Raw genomic sequence first — 26,304 nt, 5'->3', positions numbered from 1 at the left:
AGGCGATAATCCTCGCGGTCCTCTTTGTCTGCCACCTAGGCATTTGTGATGTCTACAAAGGTCTCGTAATGGTCTGATCGGCTAGATAGATGGCGCTCGACTTCTTTCAAGAATTTCGGGCCACCCTTGATAGTTCTCGTGGCAGGTTTGAGTCGGCTACTACGCTTCGTGGACTTGCGCTCGCTGGGGCCTGGGTCACCAGACTCGGATCGCTCAGTATGGAAACTTGCATCAGAGGCAGGCGGAAGAGCATCTTGGCGACTCTCGTCCACCTTTGAACTTGACGCTTCAGAAGTTGACAGTCCATGCGATCTACGACCTGCTTGCCCCTCCCGCGCTCGCTCCAGCTCCAGCTCCATTTGTCTGGCTAGTTTCAAAGCTGCCTTATGATCGGTTGCCGATTGTCGTGCCTGTTCAGCTCTTGTCCGCTCCTCATCAAGTACAAAGTCATCATAACTCTGCTCCAGAGTGATACCGTTCCCGTATGATCCTTCCTCATAAAAGCTTGATGCAGAGGAATTAGCTCTGCTTCTACCTTCAGCTTGAGACATGTTTCCTGGCATAGGCACGCTCAGACCGTGGTCATCTGCCTCATCAGGTATCGAGGTGAGTCCCGAAGGCGGCGTTGATATCTCTGCAGAGCGCACCCGCCGCGAGTTCGGAGTCGGAGTGCGGTCTCGATCCAGCGTCTTCGGCCAAGTATTGCCCCTCGCCTTTCGATGTCTCTCTACCTGCTCCAGAGCAATCCGCCTCTTACCTTCGTCCTCAGTATCAAAAGCTAGGAGTTGAGCATAGAGGCCGAGCAGTCCCTCGTCCTTGGCTTTCTGCAACTGTGCCTGCCGAACTTCCTCCGAGGCAGTCAGACGAGATCGTCGTATGACGTCGATATATGAGCTTGCCTTGCTTCGATCGCTAGGAGACTGGGCAGTGGCGTGGTAGGCTTCCAGAAGATGCTGCATGATACCCTGGCTCATGCCACGTTCGTGCTCTGCTGCGCCGTCGAGCTGGAACGCTCGCGGTGGCATCTCTGAGACGGGAGCTTCGGGTGGGAATGGATCTGCTCGCATGTTACTATGGCAGCTAGGGAGCTGAGAAAACTGTAGTCGAAGCATTTGCAGTGGACCAAGGCCGAAGAGGAAGGGCTGTGGGTCTGGTTCGCCGGGCATGCGGGCCATGGCGGCCATGATTGTGTGAATGGGTGAGTGTGGTGACTGGGTGGTGGTGCTGGCAGACCGTGTGCCTGAGCGAGATAGGCGACCATCAGCTACCGGCGTCCCACTGTCGTTCTCATCTGACTCATTGCAAAGCACAGAAGTTCCGATTCGCTGCTCGTCAGTATTTTCAGGGTGTACGTTCGGGCGAATATGGTCTTTGATCACCGTCTGACGTTCGTAGGCATCACCATCTGACCTATTCGCGATGTTCAAACTGCCCAGATCATGCTCGATGCAGTGTTCGAGAAACGTGCGATTGTAGGTTGACTGCGTGGTAGCAGTGTCCAATGAGCTTGCTTTCTCGCCAAGCTGTTTAGCAAGCACAGGACTGTCTGCACGCTGCTGAGTGGGCTCCTCCGCAGATGAGTCGGCCGCAAGGTCGGTTTCATCCTCGATACTGCTGACATCAGAATACGCAGGATCAATGGCTACCACATCCATCGCAGGCCGAGCATGCTCTGATGAAGACGGCAGCGGCGTGATTTGGAACGGCGTCTCGAGCTGCGTAGCTGGGAACGTGGTCTGGATCCTTGGCCTCGTAGGTCGAGTCTTCACCTTGAATTTGCCTCTCTTCGTTGGCGACACAGGCACAGGAACCATAAAAGGGCGCTCGTCATGCTGCTAGCTCAGCTCAGCCTCCTCCTCATCGTGCTTCTCCTGGTTCCGCTCGAGCACCACGACGTTGCGATTCAGCCCATCTTGCTCGAATTGCTTCCCACGCGAATCCCTCTCACTTTGTACAGCAGGCTCCAAAGGCGACTCGGGCCTCGCAAGCTCATGTTCAGCAGTGTCGGCAGGTACAATCGATCCAGCCTTCACTGCCTCGCACCCATGATGAAAAGCCCTCACATCCCCAACCGAACACCTATCACACTGCCTACCCTCCTCCACCTTTTCGACCAAAGTATCTCTGAACTCCATTCCCCTCAACTCCTCCTCCAACGACCCCGGCGCAAGCTCATCATCAGGCGAGGCCACTGCCATCTCATCTAGCGCCACCGCCAGAGAGTTCCAGAATCGGACGAAGGGATGATTATCTCCAGACGGCCTGTCTAGTGATGAGGAAGATGTGTCGTCCTTGACGTCCAGGGTGTTCATGTCGTCCACTGCTTCGCCTATAGCGGCGAAGAAGCGGGACCACCGACCCTCATGCCCCATGGGCTCACGATTTTGCTCTTCCACTCGAGCCACGATCCCGCTGGGCTGCTCCCAGCGCTGTGGCTGGTAAAGCTCCATGTCGCTCTCGTGGCGGCCACAACACAGGCGAGGTCCTCGATAACGTCGTGGAGTGATGCTGAAAATGCTGTAGTGCTGCTGGAACGTGCAAGTCGTGTATGCTACCTGTGTATGATGATAAGGTGCTGATGATAAGATAAGTGTAAGTGATACCAAGACAAGCTTCGCTGCTGCAAGCAAACAGATTGGTTCCAGAGGTGTGAAGGTAGGGCTCAGCAGCCTTCCTGCCTAGGAAGATGCTTGCGCAGAGCAGGCCCTTCCACTGTCCCGGCTTCGAATACGGTCGTGATTGCTTGTATATAGTGGAAGGTGTCCACTTTGCCTTCCACCTCTTGGGTGAATTGGACAGTCGCGACACAGAGGCTAGAAGGTGTGATCAACTTTGCTATTACGTACATTTGCACTTGCCTGCTTTACTAGGCCCAATGTGTCCACCCATCGACACCCTACATGTCTCCTTCATCTCATCTCCCCGACTTCAAACATCCCATCCTCTCTTACCTCCCCATTGCCTTAAGCTCCTGCATCCGCTCTCCCCATGCATGTCCCTACCTACTTCTCCGTCAAAACAAACCTCCTCTCCACCTCCCTCCTCTCAACATCATCCTGAAAATTCAACCTCACCAACCCCGGCTCCCCCTCACTCCCCACCCCCCTCCCCTTCCAAAACTCCTGCACTTCGGCCTTATAAAAAGTCGTCGTATCCGGATACTGCGCCAGGACTCCTCTCCCCTTCGCCAAATCCGACAACCCCTTATTACTCTCGGGTATCTGAATTAGTTGTGCCACGCTCGCCCGTTGTGGCGGGGGCGGGTTGTCCGAGGTATCCGCGTCCTGGACCTCGTAGCGGCGCTGTTTGCCTTCGCCGATGACGTTGGTGACGCTGCAGAGGATCCCTTCGCCTTCGGGCGTTTCGGCCGAGTTGGGTTTGAGGGCTTTGAAGTCGTGGCGGCAGAAGACGACTTCGCCGAGTTTGAGGACTGGTCTGTTTCCTGGACGGTTTGCAGCTGAGGCGGATGGTTTCGTTGCGCTGCCGCCGCCGTTGTTGTTCGTGCCAGCGCCGGTGGAGATGGAGGGGGCGTCGGTGTTGCTGCTTGCGACGCTTTCGGCGCCGTCTTGTTCGATTTTGACGCTTGCTTCGCGTGTGGCCGCCACGCTGCCGGCGCGGGAGGCTTTGCCGTCTTTGGCGTTGAGTCTGCTGGCTGTCAAGTTTAGGTTTAACCTTGGTGATGGAGCGGCAGAAGCTTCGGTGTCGCCTCCGTTCTCCGTGCTGGCTGCGGCTGGCGTGCTTGCGCCTGCGTTCCTGGCTGGCGCGGACTTCTTAGGTCGTGCGAGTTTGCCGGAGGCTGAGCGAGAGGGTTGCGAAGACTGATGTTGGGCTGCTGATTCTTCGCTGGCTGTTCTAAGGCCGGCGAGGACTTGGAGGCTGTCGAGGAGGTTCATGCCGTTGCTTTGGCCTTCCTGACGACAGTATTAGCTCGCCTGTGATGGAAGAGTCTTGGGAAGTCTGTTGAATGGTCCTTGATTGCGTACGAGTGTGTGCTTGACATCTTCAGTGATCTTAACATTCTCACGATACAGCTTCTCCAGCTTCTCATCGATTGAAGCCGAAGCAGGTTTGTCAGCATTTAACAATGCTGCTTGTTCCTTCTCCAGATCTATAATCTCGTGACCGATGGCATTTGATCTCGCCTACTCATAGAACATTAGCCGTAGTTCCAGTCTCAGAAGTTCGCAGATGGGATTGGTCGTAGCATCAAGTGTGTTCGACGCAGGACGGTTGCGGGAGGGGCTATAGCTCACCACCATAGTATCGACCTCACGAGCCCGCTCCTGGATCTCCTTCCATAGCCGCCGCTCCTCATCAGCGTCCTGGCTCGAGTTGCCACGTCCGCGATTCCTGGAAGACATGACCACGGTCGGATTAGTTTAGCATTTAGTACGTCGTCTGTCCTGGTATAAGATGCAGTCCGTCGCTATAGTGTTTCGTGGCAGTCATGGGCGTCGTTGTAATCTCGTAATCGGGGACTGTGGGCATGACCAGTCCTGTGTGGCCATAGTCCCTGTCGACAGTTGGATGGAGGAAGTAGAGACGATTTCAGGCACGCTTCCCTACTTGGGGGCAAGTGCTGCACGGGTAGATCACGGGTAAATGCCGTAGCACAGCGGACCCTGAATCTGAATGGTGGGGTGATGGTGGAACGAATGGTGTTTTCGGAAACATTAAAACATTGCCATTGGAATTGTATTGGAGGGAAGTCATATCCATTGCTTAGCATAGCCACACACCACCACCGACCTCAAGATGCAAGTCCCTCTGCTGCGCCTGCAATGCGGTGAGTGAAGACAAGGACTCATCTGGTAGGCATTGAGACTGATCGATCAACAGGATGCAATAGCTATGAATGGGGTGTGTCTCTAAAATCACCGCTAACCACTACCCTACCCACACCAACACCAACACCCTAACAGAACTCCGCAGGCAAGACAGGCAAAGACAGCGCCGCTGCCCGCTATGCCTCGGCCACGAACTTCACCATCGAATCCAGCAAACCCTACGCCGAACTATGGATGGGAACTCACCCCTCCAACCCCTCCAAAGACCTCACTACCGGCCGCACCCTCCTCGACCTCGTCCAAGACAACCAATCCCTCATGAGCCCCGCCATTGCCAAACGCTACGAGCAGAAACTGCCTTTCCTCTTCAAGGTCCTGAGTATAAACAAAGCGCTCAGTATCCAGGCCCACCCGAACAAGAAGCTAGCGGAGCAATTACACAAGAGCGACCCGAAGAATTACCCGGATGACAACCACAAGCCTGAGATGACCATCGCCATAACCCCCTTCGACGGTCTATGTGGCTTCAGACCATTAGCCGAGATCGCGCATTTCCTCCAAAATGTGCCTAGTTTACGGCAATTAGTGGGAGAACAGCAAGCCAAGAAGTTTGAGGAAGCAACCTCAGGCCAGGAAACGAGCACAGATCCCAGCAAAGCGCAAGAGAACAAATCCGCGCTGCAAGCGGCCTTCACGTCCCTCATGTCCGCCTCTCCCGACGACGTCTCGAAACACGCTCCCGAATTGATCCAACAAGCGGAAAAAGAAGGCCCCAAATTTGCTGGCACAGGCGTCGAAGCCACCTCCGGCAAAACCCTCTCAGATCTCATGCAAAGACTCAACACCCAATTCCCCAACGACATCGGCCTCTTCGTCACCTTCTTCCTCAATTACGTCACCCTCTCCCCAGGGGAAGCCATGTTCCTCAAAGCCGACGACATCCACGCCTACCTCAGCGGCGACATCATCGAGTGCATGGCCGCGTCGGATAATGTGGTACGAGCGGGTTTCACACCCAAGTTCAAGGACGTCAAGAACTTGACGGATATGTTGACGTATTCTTATGCGCCAATCGAGGAGCAGAAGATGCAGCCCACGGATTACCATTTCTGTAAGATGAATACGGAGGCGTATAAGAGTTCGAGTCTGGCTACGTTGTATGATCCTCCCATCGAGGAATTCGCCGTCGTGCGTACTGCTCTTAAGAGCGCGGGGAGTAAAGTCACTTTTGAGGCGATTGATGGTCCTAGTATCGTCATTTGCACGCAGGGTTCTGGCACAGTTTCCGTGGGACCTAAGACGGAGGAGCTGAAGGAAGGGTATGTGTATTTTGTTGGTGCTACGGCGGAGCTTGTGGTGGACAGTAGTGGGAGTGAGGAGTTGGTGGCTTTTAGGGCGTTTTGTGAATTGGAAGGGGAGGTGGAGGGCAAGGGGAGTACTAATGGGAAGATGTGAGAGCCTTGATGTAGAAGAGAGTTCGGGGTGAGGAATGGGGATATTGATGGGTGGGGTGAGATGGGATGGGATGGGATGTTTGCATGACTTTATGATAAAGCTCGGGAAAACTGAGCAAGGAGGCAAAAGTACATACAGGTTTATAGTAGAACGGCGCATGACTTGTGGCACAACACTTGAGCTCTCTCGTAGTTGACGGGCCATTTCACTATGAATCCTCTTACCCATTTCGACGGTTTCGCCACACGTCAGTCTTGTGTTGATCGTGGTGGATGGATGCATGACGAATAGTATCATGAAAATTATATCTAATATACTATTCATCCCTTGACACATCATGCGTGGCTGGCTCTAGCTCTCCGACTCAGTGGGCGAATGCATCATCGAAGCCCTGGCGAAGTAGCCACACCATCCACTGTACATAGCATTGCCAGAGCCGGGTGTCGCATACCGACTCCCTTCTGCCGCCTCGAGAGTACATGCACTCGCAACCACGTAGCAGTTGTCGATTGCGCTAGGCACTTGTCCGAACGATCGCATACGTCGTGTAAATCCCACCTCCAAAAGGCCCATCAGGCGCCTGCGCTCAACATCAGGTAAAGATGACTTTTGCTTTCCCAACCCCATCCCATAATCACCAAGATAGCAGTAGCAAGAAACGATGCCCTCAGCTCCTCCACCTCCCAGCACTACTCTGCTGCAACTGCCCAGCCATACTCTCCCGAGCAGCCAGCTGCGCCAAACCCACCGCCCCACTAGCTGTCCGCTGCTGTTGGATACCCATCCCACCAGCTATTCCACTTCCCATCCCAGGCAACCCAGACCCCCCACCAAGAAGCGTGCCATTACTAGCCCGTTTACTCCCCGCCATACCCGTCACTATTGCGGCGGAAGCACCATTAGCCGCCACGCCCCCAAGCCCGCCACCATTCCCATGCCCATTTCCATTCCCATTCACAGCCAACGTATTGCCCAGCGTAGCAGAAGCAACAGAAGAATGCCTCCTCCTAGCCTCAGCCGCCAGATCCCGAGCCTTTGAAGGCGAACCCTGCACATTCGTACTCGTGCCACCCATCCTCACAGCCGTCTGCGGCGTCTCCGGTAATGCACGAGCAGGACCGCGGTCTTTAGCAGGCGTGGTAGCCGTCAGTTGCGCGAAAGCATTGCCGCCTTCCTTACGCTTCACCGGACTCCCAGCCCCACCCGCACCTCCAGTAACAACCGGAGCCACACCAGCCCTCAGCCGCGTAGCGCCGCGTCTAGCCTCCTCCGGAATGCCCGCGGCCGGGCCAAACTTCCCCCAAGGCTGTCCAGTAACGAAAGGATGACTCACTGCATCATCCGGCCTGAGTCTCCGTTCCGGATCCCATCGCAAACACCTCGCCATGAAATCCAGGAAAGCTTCATCCTCGCACTTGAGGACCTGCTGGAGCGTCTTACTCGAGACGCGTCTCCGGCGACCTTTGCTGGAGACGGTGACGCGAGGTTTGCCGACGGAGTCGAAGAACAGCTTCTTGCGTGTGCAGCGCTCAACAAGGTGCCGATCCGGGGGTCCGAAGATCTCCATAATACAAGCCAACTGCTCTTGCTCGTTCTCGCCAGGGAAGAGGGGATACCCGGTCCAGAGCTCCGCAAGGATGCATCCGAGAGACCACATGTCAATCCCGAGCCCATACTCACTCCCCAGAATGACCTCGGGACTGCGATAAAACCTTGACTGGATGTAAGTATACACCCTCTCCTCCACGCGACAACTACTCCCAAAATCAATGACCCTAACATCCGCCTTCCGCGCCTCACAAAGCAAGATATTCTCAGGCTTGAGATCGCAATGGATGATCTTCTTGCGTTGGAGCAGACAGAGGCAGGAGAGGAGTTGGCGCGTCATGCGGCGGATTAGCGGTAAAGAGAAGCCGGTGAAGTTATGGGAGCGGATAAGTTCGTAGAGGTTGATGCTGAGGCAGGGGGTGACGATGCAGAGGTGGGAGCGGAAGTAGAAGGAGGAGGTGATGGTTAGGGTTGCGTAGGCGCCGTTGGGGTCCTGCAAGGAATCCCACACATTAGCAACCACATCCCCATCCATCGCCACGCCCACGATGCATTGACGGAGGTAAGAAGGGAAGGAAAAGCAGAACTCACCCACTCCCCCAACCGCCCCAAAATCCCCACCTCCACAAGCGCCTGCTGATGGAACCTCTTCTTGTTCCGGATGATCTTGACCGCCACCACCCCTCCCTCCTTATGATCCACACACCGCACCACCTGCCCAAAACTGCCCTTCCCCAACAAATCCACCACTTCGTACCGATAAGCCAAGTGGTCACCAAGCACGATATTATAATCCCCCCTCTCGTCATCATACCCATGATTCCCTGACGCCTCGGCCCCAGTGCCACTCGAAGACTTGCCAGTCACAGATGATGAGTTGGTCGGGGATAACGACCCAACAATCTTCCGACACCCCTTGGTCCCAGTGAAGAAGATCCCCTCGGCCTCAAAATCGACAATCTCGCCTCGTTCAAACACATTCAGGCCTCCGCCACCAATGCAAAGACCCCCTCCACTCCGATCCCCCAATACCACCCTCGGACTTACCCCCTCCCTCCCCACGGCCCTAAGCTTCAATGCCTCGCTCTCCTTCGCCGCAGCATCCACGTCCTTGCGCTTCGTACTCAACTTCCGCATCTCCTCGTCCGCGACCAGATCATCTTTATCCTTGAGAGTAGCATTTAGTGTCGCGGGCGTGAGTCTCTGCCTTCCTGGCGGTACAAGGGAGGGTTTGCCGATGGGTCCCAGATGCGATGATAAGCCGTTGCTGCTTGCTTGGGCGTTGGCTTGAGTGGCGTGGAAGTTGTGGTTGGAAGATGCCGCGAGGGAATTGCTAGCAGCTGCCCAGCTACTAGATCTATGCGCCGCAGGTGGTGGCATAGGCGGAGGCATCGCGGGGACGGGCTGCGGGTGTTCGGAGTGCAGGGCACGGGTCTTGGGCACACCGGCGGTGGTCGTCTTCGGATTCTCGCCACCACCACCACCCTCACCGATCATCAATGCACCGCTGCTTGAAACACTAGCCGGCACGCCACTCTTCCTCCTCGCATTCTCCAGACTCGGTCTCGCAAGTCCCGCATCACCTCCATTCCAAGCAGAAGCAGCACTAGCCGGGACCTTGGGCGGCGGCATCTCACTCTGTCGCTTCTGCAACCTCGCGCCCCTCTCCCTCTCCCTGCCGTCCGCATTCTCCACAAACCCAGCAGTCTGCGGACTAGACTTATTCTCAGCATGAGCCGCAGCCTTGCTAGAGCTCCTCCTCCACCCGAGCGAAAGCTTCCTCCTCAATCCACTACTCTCCTTCTCCTTCTTCACCTCGGGCAATTGTGGCGCTTGCTCAGTCACAGGAGACTCTGTACTACTAGGCGTGCCCGCTCCACCCTTTTTCCCAACCCCACCGCTACCACTCGTCCCAGAAGTCTTCGGTCTTGGCCCCAGTGGCTTACCCGCCGACGTAAACCCAAGCAACTCATCGCTGAAGCCCGCCGAGTCGAAAGTATGATTATACTCCGCGCTTGGCCTTCCCCTCAATCTAGCAAACTCCCCGGAGCCCTTCGGCAAAGACCCAGAAGCGAAAGGCGTGATGGCACTCCTCTGATATTTCTGCTGCTGAGAGGCCGGGATGGGCATACCACCCGCAGACATGACGCCTTCGACATCGCTGTCGTCGAAAAAGGACCGACTATTGACGTCCAGATGATCCATGTGCAGATCTCGCAGGGCGTAATGGCTACTCGCGTTCCGTAATTTAGCAGTCATAGCTTCATCTTGTCGACGGAAGAAAGTGGCTTTCGACGCTGTCATGGGCGTACTAGGCGTCTTGGCATTCCGTCTCGGCTCTGGAGTCCGAGCAGTAGCGTAGTCATCTCTACTATCGACTTCTTGACTCGGACGAGGTAAACTAGCAATTTTGTTCGTGGTGGGGGTGGTGAGCGGCATCAAGCTCATTGGCGGCAGACGCAAAGGCTGCAGGTTAGCGTTCTTGCGTCCCGCAGGATCGGGTTGAGGTCTACTGCTCTTGGCAGCCAAAGTGGCGACATTAGTACTAGCCACAGTCGTGCTCCGTTTATGCTGATGCTTGCGAACATACTCTCCTGAGCTCTTGCTCGCAATCTCAGACGACGTCCGCATGTCCATACTACCTCTCGGTGTGAGACCAGAAGGAGCAGCAGCAAGGGCAGGAGATCCAGTCTCCGCGAACTCAAAGTCCAGTCCATCGAGACTCGGCTCACCGACACCCCTCCCGACATCAGAGAAGAAAGGTCGGTCGTACTCTTTGGGGCTGTCGTACGCTTTCGGGATGGCAGGGACGGGAGGTACGAGCTCTCCATTGCTTTCTTCATATCTCGCACTGCTGGAGTGGACATTCCGTGGTTTTGGCGTAGGAAGTCGAGAAGTGGAGGCCGAGCCCGAGCCGCTGACAAGGGACTGATAGCTGCTCTTAGCAGATAGTTGTACGCCTCCACCCATCATCGTCGGCGTAGCACTGGAGAAGCTGTAAAAGCCACGTTCGGGTGATCCTCGCGCGGAGATTGGTGTATCAGTGCTCATCTTTCGCGGTATGAGACTTGGTGATGGCTGTGCTAGACGAGGTAGTTCGGGCTTGACCCATGGGTTCTGCTGTAGCTCCTCGGAAGGCGTCGGAGGACCCTTTGGCAGACTGGTAGGCATAGGCGGTGCTTGCATCATGCTCATTCGCTTGAGTCGTCGTGCATCCGTGGGACTGGTGGTTCGAGCACCTAATCCAGAAGCACGTCCAGATGCCGTAGACTGTCGTTTGTTACCTGATGATGAAGGAGTATGTGCTCGACCTTGGTTGGCTTTGGAGGCATTTCTGCCACTACCAGGCGTGTCTGGGTCGTTGTTCTGTTGCCGTGGGGGAGGTTGCAAACTCTTGACCTTGTTCGCTCGACTCTGAGTGGGAGCCATCAGTGTGCTAGGCTTCGGCGCATCGCCGTTTCCGAAAGCAGGACCTAGTGTCGTCCTCCTGCTCTTCGTGCTAAGACTGCTCGTTCGTGACAACGGTGGCTTTGCAGCAACCTCTCCAGCCTGATTAGGCAGTGTCACACTCCCTTTCCTCGTATCGCCCAGCGACAGCAAACCAGGCCCTACGCTCTTTCTAGGCGTGCGATTGGTAGGTCCAGCTCCTGCGATCGCTTGTGTGGGCGTGGTCGAGCTCTGCGGCATCGTGCTTTGCCGTCTCGTCCTAAGAGACAGGTTCGGTTGTGATGAAGCTGAGGGCATTTGCGTGACGGTCGCTGTACTAGATCCAGTAGCATTCCTCGACCCCGTCACAGCACTGATGCGTCGTCGGAAGCTGAGTGTCCTGCCAGTCCCACTCTCCTCTCCTGGTCCATTCTCCTCTTGCTTCGGCAGTCCAGGCCGCTTGAACGTTGGTCCAGCAGCCTGCGTAGACATTTCCGCTCTGGGCTTGACTTGCTCCTTCGGCAGTGCTCTCCCACCCACATGCGTCGGGAACTCGCTCAGCAGGGGCGATGTCCAATTGGGATCGGTGATGGAGCTCTGGAAATCGTCGAAGTTCATGGTGGGCACGAAGTCGAAGTCATTGCTACCTCGTTCCGCTGGCGTGGTGGGCGAATCTGTCTCGTCGGTAGAGGAACGGTGGTTGCCGTTGCCGAAGCTGAAGCTGCCATTATCCGTCTTACCTAACATGAAGGTCTTCTGGTTGGTGTAGAAGGCGTCGTCGTTCGAGGTGGGCGGGAGGAAAGAGCTCTGCTTCGTCTGACCGAGGGCGGAAAGCGCAGGGTGGGTAGAGGACGTATTGCCCATTCTGTGATCTCTGTTAGTCCTTCCGTCACGCATAACACCATCTCTCTCGCCAACCACACACCTCTTGCCCGGACTAGGAAATTCTCTTGGCCCACTCGGCACCCGTACATTCTCCCTCAGCGTACTCCTCCTCCTGTTGGTAAGGCTAGGTCTATGCTCCAAGCCCGCGGGTCTCGTCGCCGAAGCAGGAAGTGAAGGCTTACGGAAGCCATTATTGTTGTTGTTGTCTGAATCAGTGGCGGTGGTACGCTGGAACTTGCGTCGGGTGGCAGGTTCGCTCACTACATCCGTCTTGTCAGTGGAGGTGTCGCTAAGGGGTTGGATGGGCTGCTGACGTACAATCTCCCTCGGAATCATCGGGCATAGCATTCCTTTCATTGTCCAGATATGGCTGCGCGCGAACGCGAGTCTGGAATCTCGTCGCAACGTCCATGATTGCGTGAACTGCCTGTCACTTGCTATCGGTGGTGGCTGTAAATGAGGTTTCAGACTCCTCAAGACACCGCCGTTGCCCTCGCGCGTGAGCGTCGCGCTCGCAGAATCGAGATACTGTTTGTTGGGTGTTGCCAATAAATCCAGATCAGATCAGAGCCTCCCAGGCACAAGCAAAGGTAGGCTAGCACATCATCGGGCTCTGCATGTCCATACCACGCTCACTGCACATCAATACCAGATCCACTCTTGACATGTGCTATATGTATCGATACACCCCTGCTCGCTGAACTGCCATCCACTTTCCCGTTCCCAACTCAGACTGCAGAATGTCAGATGAAATCGTCGTGGACAAACACAAGCGAGACGATTGTCTTGCCGGGGTCAGGAGGAGCGTTGGAGGCGTGATGGTGGGTGCGGAGAATAAAGACGGGTGGTGGAGCGTGGGGATTAGGAGGTGTCAATTCAGCTTCACGCTCGCACGGCAGCAGCAGCACAGAGCACAGACGTATGGACGATCCAGGGCACCTTCGCTCCGCCAACCGCTCCATCCCGCTAGATGTGGCGCAAACCACGATTTCTCGCGATCTAGAAGCACGTTAGGAGTCTTATGAATAAGGTACCGACGGCTCGACTGTCCTGTGTTTACGAATTTACAGTTTACACGATAGACGACGTTTTTACATATCTGTATCATGGAATAGCATACTCGACACTGCTACTGTACAATCGCGCCTGCCAAGTTCCACCGCGCGCCTACCTGCAGCTGTCACAACCCATGAGCCGGCTAGGGAGCCCCTGCGTCGGTAGTGACAGCTAAGGTTCGGCCCAGTGACGGGAGCTCCATCATTAATTATTGTCATTATACGGTGGTACTGTATGCGACTTGGAGATACAGTAGTGGGACGGACCAATTGCACAAGCATACTGACTACATCCAAATCACTACCCACCGCCCTCTCTATTTCCCTCCCGATCATGCCCCGTGACCCTCTCATCGCCCTCGTCGGCAAGCCCTCCTCAGGCAAATCAACCACCCTAAACAGCCTAACCGACACGACCGCAAAAGTAGGTATATACTCACCCCACCAGCAATCACCTCTCTCACTTGCTAACAAATATTTTTAGGCAACTTCCCCTTCACAACCATAGACCCCAACCGCGCAATCGGCTATCTCCACATCCCCTGCGCCTGCTCCCGCCCCACCCTCCCAAACAACACCCCACCATCACCAGACCTCCCCCCACCCCTCCAAACCCGCTGCAAACCCAACCACGGGGCCTGCCAAAAAGGAATCCGCAGCGTCCCGATTGAACTCCTCGACGTCGCCGGTCTCGTCCCAGGCGCGCACGCTGGGAAAGGATTGGGGAATAAATTCCTCGACGACCTCCGACATGCCGACGCACTTATCCACGTCGTAGACGTCTCCGGAACTACAGATGCCGAGGGCAAAGCGACACGGGGCTACGACCCAAGCGCAGATATAGCCTGGCTGCGCGACGAGATAGTCCGATGGGTTCTAGGCAACTTGATGCAGAAATGGGGCGGGTTGAAGCGAAGACATACCGCCATCAAAGCCACCGCAGTAGAAACGCTGCAGGGTCAATTCTCGGGATACGGAGCGACCGCCGCTGTGGTGGCGAAGACCTTGGATAAACTTGCTCTGAAACAACCATTGCAGGAATGGGACGACGAGACGATCGAGAAGGTGGTCAATACCTTCGTGGACGTCAAATTCCCCACCGTCCTCGCCCTCAACAAAATCGACCACGCGGACGCGGACAAGAATGTTTCGAAAATCGCCCGCGCGGAGGCGGCCGAGAGGATCGTGTTATGTTCTGCGATATCGGAGGTTTTTTTGCGGCGGCTGGTGAAGCAGGGGTTTGTGCGGTATGTGCCTGGGGAAGAATATGTCGATACGAGGGAGGATCTCATCGAGGCCGGGGAGCCGGATGGAGGCGGTCTGAAGGAAATGGATGAGAAACTCAAGACTCGTGTGGAGAATCTGAAGGATATGGTGCTCTATCGCTTCGGCAGCACGGGGGTGAATCTGGTGCTTACGCGCGCGGCGGAGGTGCTGGGATTGGTTCCTGTGTTTCCGGTGAGGAATATTGGGACTTTTGGGAGTGGGGAGGCGGGTGGGGGGGAGAGGGCGCCGGTGTTTAGGGATTGTGTGCTTGTGAGTAAGGGGAGTACGGTGGGGGATGTGTATAGGAGGGTTATGGGGGATGCGCCGATGGCGTTTGTGGAGACGGTTGGGGGGTTGAGGGTTGGGGAGGATGAGGTTGTGGGGGTGGGGAGGAATGATGTGAGTTCCCTGCCTTTCCTTTCGCTCTGCTGTGCTCGTTCTGCGTACGCCATTTCGGGTGGGTTCTTGGAAGTGGTTTCCTTGTTCTTTGGTGATGTTTCGGGTTTAGTGTGAGTGGATGCTGATAATTGTGTCTAGATATTATCCTTCAAGGTCGGACGAGCATGAGTCAAAAGTTTGTCGCGGTAGCTTCATCAGTACATGAACCCCCGCCGTCGCCAAGATGGCGCAACGAGACACTTATGAATTTCGCACCACACAAAACACGCGGCCGAGACCATAGATGTGCGATCTCAGCGCCACATGGCGTTGTTCAGCTCTCGGTTTCATGATCCCGCTTTACGCTGGCATTGTGCGTACGAGACGAGTCTTGCCCATGCGAGACAGTGATTCAAGTGTCTTGCTTCGAGGCAGTCTTCAAGTATTCCATCTTTCCTCCGCTCAGTTGCCATATCTCCCTCATCACCTTCAGCATTTACCATCTATGTGTACTTACACCATCAGTCCGAGAGCCGGTCTCCAGAATCCCGCTTCATTCGTCTTTCATCCGCTTGCCCCCCTGGTACTAACGCTGTCCGCAAGCACGGACTAATCATCGACGCATGAAGTAGAGAACACACGCAGCAGAATCACCACCACCACCACCACCACAGAAATCGTTTCAATCCAAACCATGCCAACCACCATCCACTCCACCCTCAGACCCGGCGCCATCACCAAGCCCCACGCCAATCGCAACACGAAACCACTCTGCCACAACCATCTCCATCATTCCCACCGCTGCTTTCTTCCTTTCTTCATCACTTCTAGCTCTTCCGTCAACGAAGTCGTCAGGACGGCGCCCGCTTCCAACACCCTGCCACATTTCGCACTGACACGTACAATAGAGCATCGCTCTCTTCGCTCCGCGCCACCCCTCTCACTCGTGTCGTTTGGCAACATCAGCTTTGGCAGTGGGAGTGAGGGCTTATGGAGTGGTAGCGAGGGGACTGGCAGCGACGACTCCTCCACCAGGCCCAGCTCCTCCCAGTCCGGCAGTGGAGCGAGCGAGGATAGCATGACCACAGATGGCTGGATGGATGGTATGATTTCGCCTCGTACTCATGTCCCAGCCCCTCCTGTCTTTGCCCCGATTAGCACTCCTTCTGGATGTCCTCATAACCATTCAATGGGCTGTAGCCGGACTAAGGCTAAGGCCAAGGCTAAGGCCAAGGCTAAGGTCAAGGCTAAAGCTAAGAGAAGACGCAGCCGTCCGGCACCTATTACTGTCTTCTCGCCGACATCGTTCATGAATCGAAGGGCGAGGGTGCTGAGTTATAGCCCTGTTGACCTTGGGAACCTGGTAGATCTTGGGGAAGACCGCATGGGAAGTCGTCTCAACCCAGCACCACGAACCTGGACGGGTGTGTGCGAGGACAGGAGCAGGACGAGGGGACGGAAGACGAGCTCAATCATGCATTCCCCGGCCTTTCTCCTCCATACGATCGAAGATCTCCTCGCTTCACCGCCGCTGACATCGGCTTATGTGGCTTCGCTCCAAGGTCTGGGCGTTCTTCCTGATCCGTCGCCTTCGACGGCGTCATCAACCAAAAGTAGCACCTCATTGGAATCCATCATCCCCGGTAAGTACAAAGTCACCATTAGTGCTTACGAAAACTTGCAAGCGATGTGGCGTGGCCCCACGACTGCAAAAGGCGAGGGGAGTGCAACGATGAGCGAGATTTCCTGGTACAAGGAAGGAAGTGAGGAGAGTAGTCCGAGTTCGGTGTACTCGTCCACCATACCCCCAACCCCAGCTTGTGTGAAGGGTAGGAGAGATGTCACAACACGCCTCACCCATATCAACGAGATCGAAGGCCTTTCCCGCGCAAGGAAGGACTCAGAGACTCTGGGCCCGCTTTCTGGGACGACGATCCTCCAACCTCGAATCCTGCCGCACCAGCCTACTATCAAGTCTGGCGATGGTGTGGCACCGAGACTGGGCACGAGTCTGGCTGGTGTCATTGCTGGATCCACGCCTAGAACTCCCAGATCACCTTACGTTCTCCGAACGCCAAAGACACCGAGGTCCGCCGGAGTGGCAGTAGCAGAGCCAAATATAAAGCCGAGGACACCACGGACGGTAGCCTTGGCTTCGGTGGCAGATAGACGGAAGATGCCGGGTATGACGCTTGGCATGCTGGAGATCGGGGAAATCAGCGTTGGTCATCAGAGCCCAGAGTGGCTTTGATTGTGAAGTTTCCCGTCTCGACGTGAGGGGTTCCACGCGGTTGGGAGAGAGCAGGGCGAAGCCAAGGGTATCTTGGCTATGGGGTGAGGATGTTGGAGTCGTGGATACTAGCGTGATCTGCTGGCAGACGCGCGCCTCTGACTGGGAGCGATACTGTGAGGTGGTGTAATAGGCATCGGATATTGTCGGTGTTACCGGTTGTTGTAGGGAGCCTCACATGGAGTGATATGTGAGCAGTGTGTACACATAGTGAAGTCGTCATTTGAGTTGTCGATAGCCCTGAAGATCGATTTGCAGCGATGGTATCTTTCCAAGGGATCTCTCCAAGGTAGTTCGATGGTCGTTTAGAGCCGTCTTCCCAACGGTATTCTAGTCGGATGCGTGCTTCAAGTGGGCAAGAGTTACCAACACGCTACTGAAATGTCTTGTCATATGGACCCAGTGAAGCAAAGTGACAAGACCCTACAGGTCTGGTAAAAGTTGTAGCATGTAGATTGTCTATCAGCGTATCGGCATCTCAGTATCTAGAGGTACATTCACTTGTTTGATCGAACTGTCACTTCACTTCCATAGTCTCATGCACCTTCAAGACGTCTTGCTTTCGTTAAATTAGCGCATCTGCTCTTCAGCATCACGTAGTGCGAATAGGACAAAAGACAAGGAAAGATACTTAAGCAGAACTCCCTTGGAGATAGTAAGGCAAACGGGCATGGCGTGTGAATGGTCCGCCGACAATCCGCCGCCACAAGCACCACCCACAACACCTCGCCTTCCGATCCTCGACTTCGATGAACTTGACAACACACCGCACACCAACTCTCCATGCCTCCCTACGACCTCAAAATCTCACTCGAAAACCAAGAAGACCAGTGGTTAGAAATCTGCGTCGAAATCCTCGTGGACAAAATAAGCAAGCATCTCGACATGCCTCTCTCGGACGACTTCATTCGGCAGAAGATCGAAGAAGCAGAAAAAGAGCTCGCCCTCGACCGAGCGAAACGGGGCCTTTTACCCGGCCAGCAGGAGGATGAGGGAATAGTCCCCTACGAAGAAGAAATGGACGATCGACCCTTCATTGCGAATTATGCGCGGCGGATGGAGGGATCATTCTATACGCCGCTGGAACTGGCGAATGTGCCGGCTTTCTTGGCGCAAGGGGGGCCGAGGAGGAGTTTGAAGGAGATGGAGGCGGCAATGGATAATTGGAGGCCGTGTCGGGTGGTGAAGGGGTGTGTTTGGCCAGCCAATCCTATGGGGGAGTCTACGAGGAGTGGTGGGGGGGTGAGATATTCTTTTGGGGCTGTGGATGCTGGGGCCAGGGGAATGGAGAGAAGGGTTGGGGGGTTGAGGGAGTATGTGGAGAGGAATGGGGGTGGCTTGATGGGTATCGAGAGACGCCAGAGGGTCGCGGAAACGGTTCAGAGGAAGGTGGCGAGGCCGGTGGCGAAAAGCAAGACTGAAGGTGAGTGGATGGTGTTGAGAAAGGTGAAGTGAGGTTGACAGCGAGGTGTGGATTTGGCTTTTGCTAGCGCGCTTTGCTGAACATGGACCGTGCATGCGAGCTTGCACCCTGCATATTGGACTTCGACGTCCACTCAATATCTTGACTGACACTTTCACAGATGCGGAACAAGAAGAGATTTCTTGGGAGACCGACGAAGAATTCGAAGCTTGGATTGCGCTGTGGGATCAGGAGCAGATCGAGAAGCAAGCACGTGAGCGGGAGAACAAGAAACGTGGGAAGGTGAAACAGGAAGCTGCGATTGTGTCTTCCCTGTTCCTACCAAAACAAGAAAGCACGATTGAGGACAAGGATACAGAGTCGGACTCTGGAGACAGCGTACACACGGTCATCGGACCTGGCGAAAAGCGCTCCTCGGCCAACGAGCTCACACATCCCACTACCGCAACCCCTGCATTCCACCCCAAGGCCACAACCAACGAGAACACCGCTCCACCAAGACGCCACCGCCGTCGTCACCACTCCCGTACCTCCTCTACATCCTCCACTTCCTCGACAGGAACCGCGATTCACCGAAAGTAAGCACAAGACAATGGCCGGTCCCCAACCCAACGGCAACGGCAACAATGCCGGCGGAAACAACTCAGCTCTATACAACAATGCGGCGGCGATGAACAACAATGTTATGCCCTCCGCGGGACACTATGCGGATATGCAGACTTTGATGCAGAGTATGGAGCAATTATCTGGCTGGCTGCAGCAGAATCGGGAGGAGTGGTTGGGATTGCAGGAGGGATTGAGTAGGGTGGAGAGGATGACGGGCGTGAGTCTGGTGAATGGCGGGGCGAGTGCGAATGGTGTAAGTGGGACGGATTGGGCCGGAGCGAGGCATTTGGGTATGAATGCGGGCCTGGCTGATGGAGGTGATGTTGAGGGCGATGGGGAGACGAATGCCGTGGCTTCTGCTATGGCTACTGCAGGGGATGATGTCGAGTGTACGTCACGTGAATCTTATACCCACCTCACTCCACTTCCACAGCCTCTCATTCCTTCTACATCACGAAGCTAATATCACACTCTACCAGCCGACCAACCCCAAACCCTAACGTCCCTTACCCACGCCCTCCACACCTCCCAATCCCGCATCGCCACCCTCGAACACCACGTCAACACCCACGAAAAGCTAAACCAAATGTACGAATCCACTCTCTCGGAAACCACTTCCCGCCTCCGCTCCTACCTCTTCGACCAGCAGAATTATATCATCAGTATACATAAACACTACACCTCTCTCCTTGAACAATCAAGATCCGAGACAGTGGAGGCGCAACTAGTGCACCAGCGATGGCAGGAGTCGCTTGGACGGTTGAGCGAGGGAGTGAGGGGTGCGTTTGGGGAGAGGGAGGAGGAGAGGCGGCCGTGGGTGGGGAGGCTGAAGGGGGTGAGGGAGGAGAATCGGGTGTTGAGACGGAAGGTTGGGTGGGAGGAGGTGCCGGAGGAGGATAGTGAGGCGGAGGAATTGGAGGAGGTGGCGAGGAGAGGCAGAGGGGCCAGTGGAGTAGGAAATGGGAACGGCCCTGGGGCTGCGGCGAGAGGAGAGGGGCTGCAGGGCGGAAATGGTGGTGGAAGTGGGGTTGGTGTCGAGAGCGGGAGGACTGGGACGGGTGGTATGCCATCTTGAAACTACCAGACCGGGCTCTGCAGCCAGTCAATTGCCAAGGCTTGCTGCGGTTGATGCACTATGTGCTATGTGCCGTTTGCTCCCATTATCAGCAGCTTGGTGGCTTCGACGGCGGATTTGCCGCCGAAGGAAAGGTATGCATGTCTCGAGACAAGCCCCAAAGAGTGTGCTTGTTTCCTCATGGCCTGCAGATACTGCATGCTCTATTCGGCAGCCTGTATCACATCATCCTTCTTCCAGTGTCATCCTGCTGAAGCCATTTCAGGATCTCTTTGTTCTGCAATCCAGAGGTGAAGGCAGTTGTCTGTTTGCTCGCGCATGACTGGTGCCTACTACTGTCATCAAGCTTTTGTGTCGCTTTGGTTTGCCATGACTGACTTGCAAACGTGTACTGCAGCTTGCTGCCCTCCGATGATACATACAGGCATAAAGGCATACAGCTGAAGGACGTCAAAGACTGTTCTCTTTACAGCAAGCTGGACGGAAGAGAATATCACGGTAGCACAGGACATCGTCTGGATTATTTTTGGGTATCGTATCAACGTCACATCGACAACATCGTCACCGACAACCATGCCTCCCAAACGCGATTCCAGCCAGCCGCCCAACGCACAAGGTCAGCCTCCTGGCAATTCAGGCCAAGGCCAAAGTCAGCCCCAACCCTTCAGCTACGCCCAAGCCACCGGTGGAGGTGCACCACGCCCGCCCTTCCCGCCAGCCAATTTCCAGCCCAATCCAAACGCAGCTGCCTTTGCCCATCGACCCAATCAGGACAACACGCCAGTTCCGACCACCTTCCCACCAGCCAACAACGCAGGTGGGCAAGGCGCGGCCTGGAACCGTGCCCGTCAGTGGTCTGACACTCCAGCTTCACCTCGTCCTGACGCCGATGGTCCTGCCGGCTACACGCCTCGCGGCCGTGGCTTCGATCAAGACGATCATGGCGGCAATTTTGCTCGCCGCGGCAGTGGTGACCGTGGCAGAGCGAACAGCAGAGGTGGCCGGGGTCGTGGTGATCGTGGAGGGAGTCGTGGAAACTATCGTGGACTTGCTCCCACTAGCCGCGGTGGTTGCTACAAATGTGGTGAATTCGGCCATCGTGCCCAGGACTGCCAAGAGGCCAACACCGCTGGAGCATCAGCTCCTCCACGATCGCCGAACCCAATGGTCCCGTTCCCGACTGCCGACGCCCGGACTCTCACTGGCGACGCTCTTGTCACCCTCTCACATACCGACTTGCCTTCGCAGCACCTCATCTTGCAATGCAAAGTCCACGAAACCAACAACACTACGCCTGAGACTCTGGTCGATGAGATGCACAAGCGTGGTCTCCGTGTCGGACTAGGCTCCGATGGTCGCAACAGCGAAGTCCTGACCAACTTCCTGAAAGTTTCGCAGCGCCCAAACTTCATCTTCGTGTACAAGATCATCTTCATTAAGCACTACAAACGTGATGATGAGCTAGAGGAGCAAGACGAGGACAAAGCTTTTTTACGTCAAGAAGAAGTTTGAGAAGGAAGGCCTCTTCAATGCTATCAAGGCTCGGCTGCCGCGCCTTACCTCCTTGAACTTCTGGGTCACGGATTTCGATCTTATTTGGTCGACCAAGCCACTCTTCGACGATGATGACTACCGCTCCTCTCCGCCCGTCATAAATAACGTCAGCGGCAGGAATCCAGACAGCTTGCAACCCGTTTCGTGTCTTGAAGCTCACATTGATTTTTACAAAGTACTTGACTTGGGCCGGACTGTTGGTCAACAATTCCGCGACTCCACAGGTCGCATCACAGGTGACGACGATCCTGCCCTGCTGGTTCGTGGCCTCAACACCATGATCACCCAGTATGCCCACAACAGCTCGGACGGTAACCTCTTCGCCAAGAACGCCAACCAATTCTACGATGTACGCGAGAACTTTGCAATTCAGCACAACAGGATCGTGGGCTACTGCGGCTTCTACGTCTCCGTACGCCCAGGCTCTCAGCAATTGCTTGTCAACATCAATTCGCGTTACTCGCCCTTCATTCCGATAGGAATCACCGTTCAAACCTGGATCCACAAGATCAAAAGGTGTCAAGGTTCTGGTATCGGAAGCCGCTGCACCAGGTCAATCAGAAGCTCAACGTACCAAGTACATCACGAGCATTGGCTCGCATCTTGGGCATCAAACGCTTACTCCTTCGTCGGGCACAACCGTATTCGCTCACTTCTCTCTGCCTCAATATTCAAATGCAGCACTCAAGCCACTTGACCCGGCACACTTCTCCATCAACACTGGTCATGATACTAGGAAGAAGAAGCCGAGCAAAGCTGCTGTGCAGGCTGGTGCGCCTACTGAGCCTGAATGGTGGCCACCAGAGCACCTCACTATCATGGGCCACCCGCCATATCGTGTTCAGCTTTCCGGTAATCAGACGAGCAAGATGTTGTTGATGGCCTGTAAGCCCCCGCAGGACCAGATCAGCAGGATCACGGATGGCGGCTTGAAGCTCTTTGGGTTTAGCGACGATACATTCACCAGGGCTTTGCAGCATGACTTTGGCCTGCAGATCACGCCTGAGCTGGCCAAGATTGCTTGCCGCTACATCAAACCACCGGTTGTGCAGTATGGTGGTTCACAAGTTGCTCGTGTTGAGCGTGCATCTTGGAACCTGATCAAGCTCCGGCTTGCTTCTACCTGCGACACGGAGTATGTTCCTGTTTTGGACTTGACTCATCTGCACCCGGGCAATGATGATGATGTGGCCAGTCAGGCTACTGGCGAAGGCGAGGAGTCCGGTTTGTTGCCGCGTGAGTTCTACCCAGCGCTGCAAGAGCAGATGGATACGCTGGGCATGCAAGCCGTGGTCGAAACTTTTTCTGCAACTTACAAGGAAGACGACACCTTGGCAATGAACGAAGATCGCATGATAGAAATACTCACCGAGGTCGTCTCGGCATACGAAGTTGGCGAGGGCAGCAGATCCATTCATCGTTCCAAGCTGACCGTGCTTATCGCCATGCCTTCCAAGAATGATGATCTCTACGCAACGATCAAGCGCGTGGCAGAGCTGAAGATGGGTCTCAAGACCGTCTGCTGTGTTGCCGCCAAGATGAGCAAGTGGTGGCAGACCAAGTGGCAGAATGGGCAACAGTTCAGAGAATTCAATAAGTTCTCTGCTGGGCAGCACTGTGCCAACATCGCTGTGAAGATCAACACCAAAGGCGAATGCGATAACCATCGCATCAAGCCTGATGCCTTGAGAGAGCTGTTCGATGATGCCAACAAGACCATTGCCGATGCCATTGTCCTGGGCGCCGATGTGACCCACCCCATGGGCCATTGTGCACCAGGCTGTCCCTCCGTCGCTGCTGTCGTCGGCAGCACTGACGATCATTTCGCGCAATTTCCGGGCTCTATGCGCCTGCAGCAAGGACGTCAGGAAGTGATCACCGAGTTCCAACTCATGGTGAGGGAGCGCCTCGTCGATTGGGCTCTCCGCCACAACAAGACACTGCCGAAGAAGATTCTGATCTACCGTGACGGCGTGAGCGAGTCGTACTACGAGAAGATTCGCGAGTCAGAGATTCCGATGGTTCAAGAGGCATACGATCTTGCTTATGTTGTGCTCAAGAAATTCCACGGCGGCTACCAAGGTAAGCCGACCGACAAGACGCCAGAGTTCAAAGTTACCTTTGTCGTCGTGAGTAAGCGCCACAACACCCGCTTCTACGTCCCCGAAGATAGACAAGCCCAAGACACCTGGCAAGACAAGCGCGGAAACTTCAACGGCAATGTACTCCCCGGCTGCGTCGTCGAGGAGACAGTCACTCACCCCTACACCTTCGACTTCTACCTCCAATCCCACCAGCCTCTCAAGGGCACTGGCCGAGCCGGTCACTACTTCGTCCTGACCAACGGCATGCAGCTCAGCGCGGACCGCCTTCAGAACATCACCCACGCTTTCTGCTACAACTATGCTCGCGCCACTCGCGGTGTCTCGTACTGCGGTCCAGCATACTACGCCGACCGCTTGTGCGATCGTGGCCGTGCATATATTCGTGGCTGGTTGACCAACGGCGATGACTTCCATGCAGACTTCGAGAAGGGTGCGGATCAGAAGATCGAAGACTTCCGCGATGATGTGCGGAACTATCTTTTCAATAGTGATTACTATCGCGAGATGGGCAAGGTCACTGGTTCCAAGTATGGTGATCTTGAGAGGGCTAATCCGTGGCATGAGGCCCTGGACAACACTATGTTCTACCTTTGAGCTGCTCGTCTGCTCCCTACAACGACCGTCAACGATCAACTCCACGACTTCTACTTCTCCTCTTTCGAATTACGACTTACGATTAACGACTTTGACAATGGCGTACCAGTAAGGCTGGCTGCCATTCTGCGACTTGCTATCATAATTCGTGGCTTTCCTGGGTTTGCACTAGGAGTCAAGTCGTTTGAGAGCTATTCGGTTTGTATGGTAGTGGTTCGATCAGGATGTATCTATATGCATCGGCGTAACAGTACGGCTGACTGCTAGCTTACATATAAAAGAATCAGAAGCATTTGCTCACCAACACCTTGTGCTCTGATTGTGATGTCAGGTTGTGTGCTGATCTGTCCTCTCCGACTCCTGCCTTGTACTAGTTTGGTACTGTGCTGATTACTATGGCTCTCGCCTTGTCATATTCGCCGCTGGTAGCTGATAGGAAGTTCGTGGCCAATGGAATCGTCCAATAACCCAAGGTCAACCACTCCAACATAACATCACCCCTACGCCCACACCCAGATGGTCCAGTTCGACGGCCGTTGCGACTCCCAGTGACGTCTCGGCTTCCTGAGCCACGATTCGAACGTCCAACATGTGGTCTGGCATGAGCAAGTGGGCTTTCTGATCGAAGATTGTGCCTGGTGTTGTGGGCGTGGCGTGAAAGAGTGTAAAACCGGCAAGCGTCTGGTTGGTGCTAGTCGATAGATAAGGCTGTCGATTCAATCCTGGTCCTACGCATACTCTACCTCTTGCATGCCCACCTTCTCAGCCATTATCACCATCCGACAGCCTTCGATACAGATGAATCTGATACCGCATGTTCTCCAGCTCGATAGGGTAATGCAGTCCCACAGGTAAACGAAACCATTTACTGTCCTCACTAAGCACTTTCGCCCACTTTGGCGCCGGGCCTGGATCCGCCGCTCGCACAGCACGGCTCTCGTTCAGAAGCGTATAGTCCAGTAGCCACTGCATCGGATACTTCTTCTCAGCCTCGTTGGTCTGGATGGTAGAGTATGAACCAGGGCTGTCCACCACAAGAAGGTGAGCGCCAGGCGATAGGGCCACCGTCAGTTGTGCGAGGAAATGCTGTGTTTTTGTCATGGAGGTTGTGTAGAGCTCGTTGAGCGTGAAAAGGAGTGTCGCCAGGTTCGTGTCCTTGTTGATCGTGCTCAACAAGTCTGTGTCAGGCCAAACGAGCGCGTCCTGTTGTAGAAAGCTAGCTGCATATTCTCCGAGCGAAAGCAACGCGGTGTTGGTTTCCTTTGCTGCTGCAGATGCGTACTCTGACAACACACGAGGATTGAGTAAGCGTTCGTGAAGTATGTCTACCACTGTCGACCATGCAGCGATGTCAACAAAGCATGCACTCAGCTTGATCTCCGCATCCAAAGTGCTCAGCCAAGCACCAAAGGCCACGACTTCGGCGCCTGCTCCACCACCTAAGCAGACAACACGAAATAGATCGACAGCCGATCCGGGAGGTCTGATATGATCTTGTACATCATGCAGTATCTGTAGATAGCCTAAAGCACGACTTGGACTCCAGCGTCCAGCATAAACCCGCAGATACTCTTCCTTGCCAAAAGCTGCAGCGAAATCGCGATTGTAAAGATGGCCTTTGACCTCTTGAAGGATGCTGGCGTTCTCGTCACTTGGTCTTATGGCGGCGAAGAAGATGTCTAGACATGCTTGCTGGAGACCGACAGGAATCGTGCTGTGCAAATTGGGAGCTACATCCTGATTTTTCGCTTCAGCCTTCTTCGGCTTGTGGGCTCTGCCCTTGCCACGTCGTGCGGCCGGCTTCGGTTGCACCATAATGGTGATGCATGGTTCTCAGGCATTCACTCCTGCAATGAT

The 26,304-nt window shown here is 55.1% G+C and overlaps 11 protein-coding genes across 11 annotated transcripts; 6 read left to right on the top strand and 5 right to left on the bottom strand.

Moving 5' to 3' along the window:
• Positions 1–35: 35 nt before the first annotated feature.
• Positions 36–1,814, bottom strand: LTS14_009221 (uncharacterized protein; the record flags this gene model as incomplete). The annotated part of the gene is made up of 1 exon (XM_064841904.1): positions 36–1,814. The coding sequence occupies one exon, from the start codon at positions 1,812–1,814 to the stop codon at positions 36–38; it is 1,779 nt and encodes a 592-aa protein (XP_064690414.1).
• A 21-nt stretch (positions 1,815–1,835) lies between these two features.
• Positions 1,836–2,450, bottom strand: LTS14_009220 (uncharacterized protein; the record flags this gene model as incomplete). Its single annotated transcript, XM_064841903.1, has 1 exon — positions 1,836–2,450. The coding sequence occupies one exon, from the start codon at positions 2,448–2,450 to the stop codon at positions 1,836–1,838; it is 615 nt and encodes a 204-aa protein (XP_064690413.1).
• A 552-nt stretch (positions 2,451–3,002) lies between these two features.
• LTS14_009219 (uncharacterized protein) lies at positions 3,003–4,361 on the bottom strand (the record flags this gene model as incomplete). The annotated part of the gene is made up of 3 exons (XM_064841902.1): positions 3,003–3,911; positions 3,984–4,142; positions 4,254–4,361. The coding sequence occupies 3 exons, from the start codon at positions 4,359–4,361 to the stop codon at positions 3,003–3,005; spliced, it is 1,176 nt and encodes a 391-aa protein (XP_064690412.1).
• A 394-nt stretch (positions 4,362–4,755) lies between these two features.
• On the top strand, positions 4,756–6,242 carry PMI1 (Mannose-6-phosphate isomerase; the record flags this gene model as incomplete). The annotated part of the gene is made up of 2 exons (XM_064841901.1): positions 4,756–4,786; positions 4,933–6,242. The coding sequence occupies 2 exons, from the start codon at positions 4,756–4,758 to the stop codon at positions 6,240–6,242; spliced, it is 1,341 nt and encodes a 446-aa protein (XP_064690411.1).
• A 667-nt stretch (positions 6,243–6,909) lies between these two features.
• POM1 (serine/threonine protein kinase, CMGC, dual-specificity) lies at positions 6,910–12,513 on the bottom strand (the record flags this gene model as incomplete). The annotated part of the gene is made up of 4 exons (XM_064841900.1): positions 6,910–8,283; positions 8,382–12,081; positions 12,142–12,361; positions 12,420–12,513. The coding sequence occupies 4 exons, from the start codon at positions 12,511–12,513 to the stop codon at positions 6,910–6,912; spliced, it is 5,388 nt and encodes a 1,795-aa protein (XP_064690410.1).
• Positions 12,514–13,490: 977 nt separating this feature from the next.
• Positions 13,491–14,989, top strand: LTS14_009216 (uncharacterized protein; the record flags this gene model as incomplete). The annotated part of the gene is made up of 3 exons (XM_064841899.1): positions 13,491–13,584; positions 13,641–14,821; positions 14,960–14,989. The coding sequence occupies 3 exons, from the start codon at positions 13,491–13,493 to the stop codon at positions 14,987–14,989; spliced, it is 1,305 nt and encodes a 434-aa protein (XP_064690409.1).
• An 889-nt stretch (positions 14,990–15,878) lies between these two features.
• Positions 15,879–17,051, top strand: LTS14_009215 (uncharacterized protein; the record flags this gene model as incomplete). Its single annotated transcript, XM_064841898.1, has 2 exons — positions 15,879–15,903; positions 15,934–17,051. 2 exons carry the CDS (start codon positions 15,879–15,881, stop codon positions 17,049–17,051), a joined length of 1,143 nt encoding a protein of 380 aa, XP_064690408.1.
• Positions 17,052–17,873: 822 nt separating this feature from the next.
• Positions 17,874–19,095, top strand: LTS14_009214 (uncharacterized protein; the record flags this gene model as incomplete). The annotated part of the gene is made up of 2 exons (XM_064841897.1): positions 17,874–18,513; positions 18,674–19,095. The coding sequence occupies 2 exons, from the start codon at positions 17,874–17,876 to the stop codon at positions 19,093–19,095; spliced, it is 1,062 nt and encodes a 353-aa protein (XP_064690407.1).
• A 10-nt stretch (positions 19,096–19,105) lies between these two features.
• Positions 19,106–20,194, top strand: LTS14_009213 (uncharacterized protein; the record flags this gene model as incomplete). The annotated part of the gene is made up of 2 exons (XM_064841896.1): positions 19,106–19,508; positions 19,599–20,194. 2 exons carry the CDS (start codon positions 19,106–19,108, stop codon positions 20,192–20,194), a joined length of 999 nt encoding a protein of 332 aa, XP_064690406.1.
• Positions 20,195–20,767: 573 nt separating this feature from the next.
• LTS14_009212 (uncharacterized protein) lies at positions 20,768–24,447 on the top strand (the record flags this gene model as incomplete). The annotated part of the gene is made up of 3 exons (XM_064841895.1): positions 20,768–21,610; positions 21,660–22,160; positions 22,228–24,447. 3 exons carry the CDS (start codon positions 20,768–20,770, stop codon positions 24,445–24,447), a joined length of 3,564 nt encoding a protein of 1,187 aa, XP_064690405.1.
• Positions 24,448–24,921: 474 nt separating this feature from the next.
• On the bottom strand, positions 24,922–26,262 carry LTS14_009211 (uncharacterized protein; the record flags this gene model as incomplete). Its single annotated transcript, XM_064841894.1, has 2 exons — positions 24,922–25,169; positions 25,224–26,262. 2 exons carry the CDS (start codon positions 26,260–26,262, stop codon positions 24,922–24,924), a joined length of 1,287 nt encoding a protein of 428 aa, XP_064690404.1.
• Between the last annotated feature and the right edge of the window lie 42 nt (positions 26,263–26,304).

Source organism: Recurvomyces mirabilis (assembly GCF_035927965.1).
Source record: "Recurvomyces mirabilis strain CCFEE 5264 chromosome Unknown scaffold_30, whole genome shotgun sequence".
Classification (NCBI taxonomy): domain Eukaryota; kingdom Fungi; phylum Ascomycota; class Dothideomycetes; order Mycosphaerellales; family Teratosphaeriaceae; genus Recurvomyces; species Recurvomyces mirabilis.
Note: the sequence above shows the minus strand (reverse complement) of the source record. Positions and strands in the feature narration are given on the sequence as shown.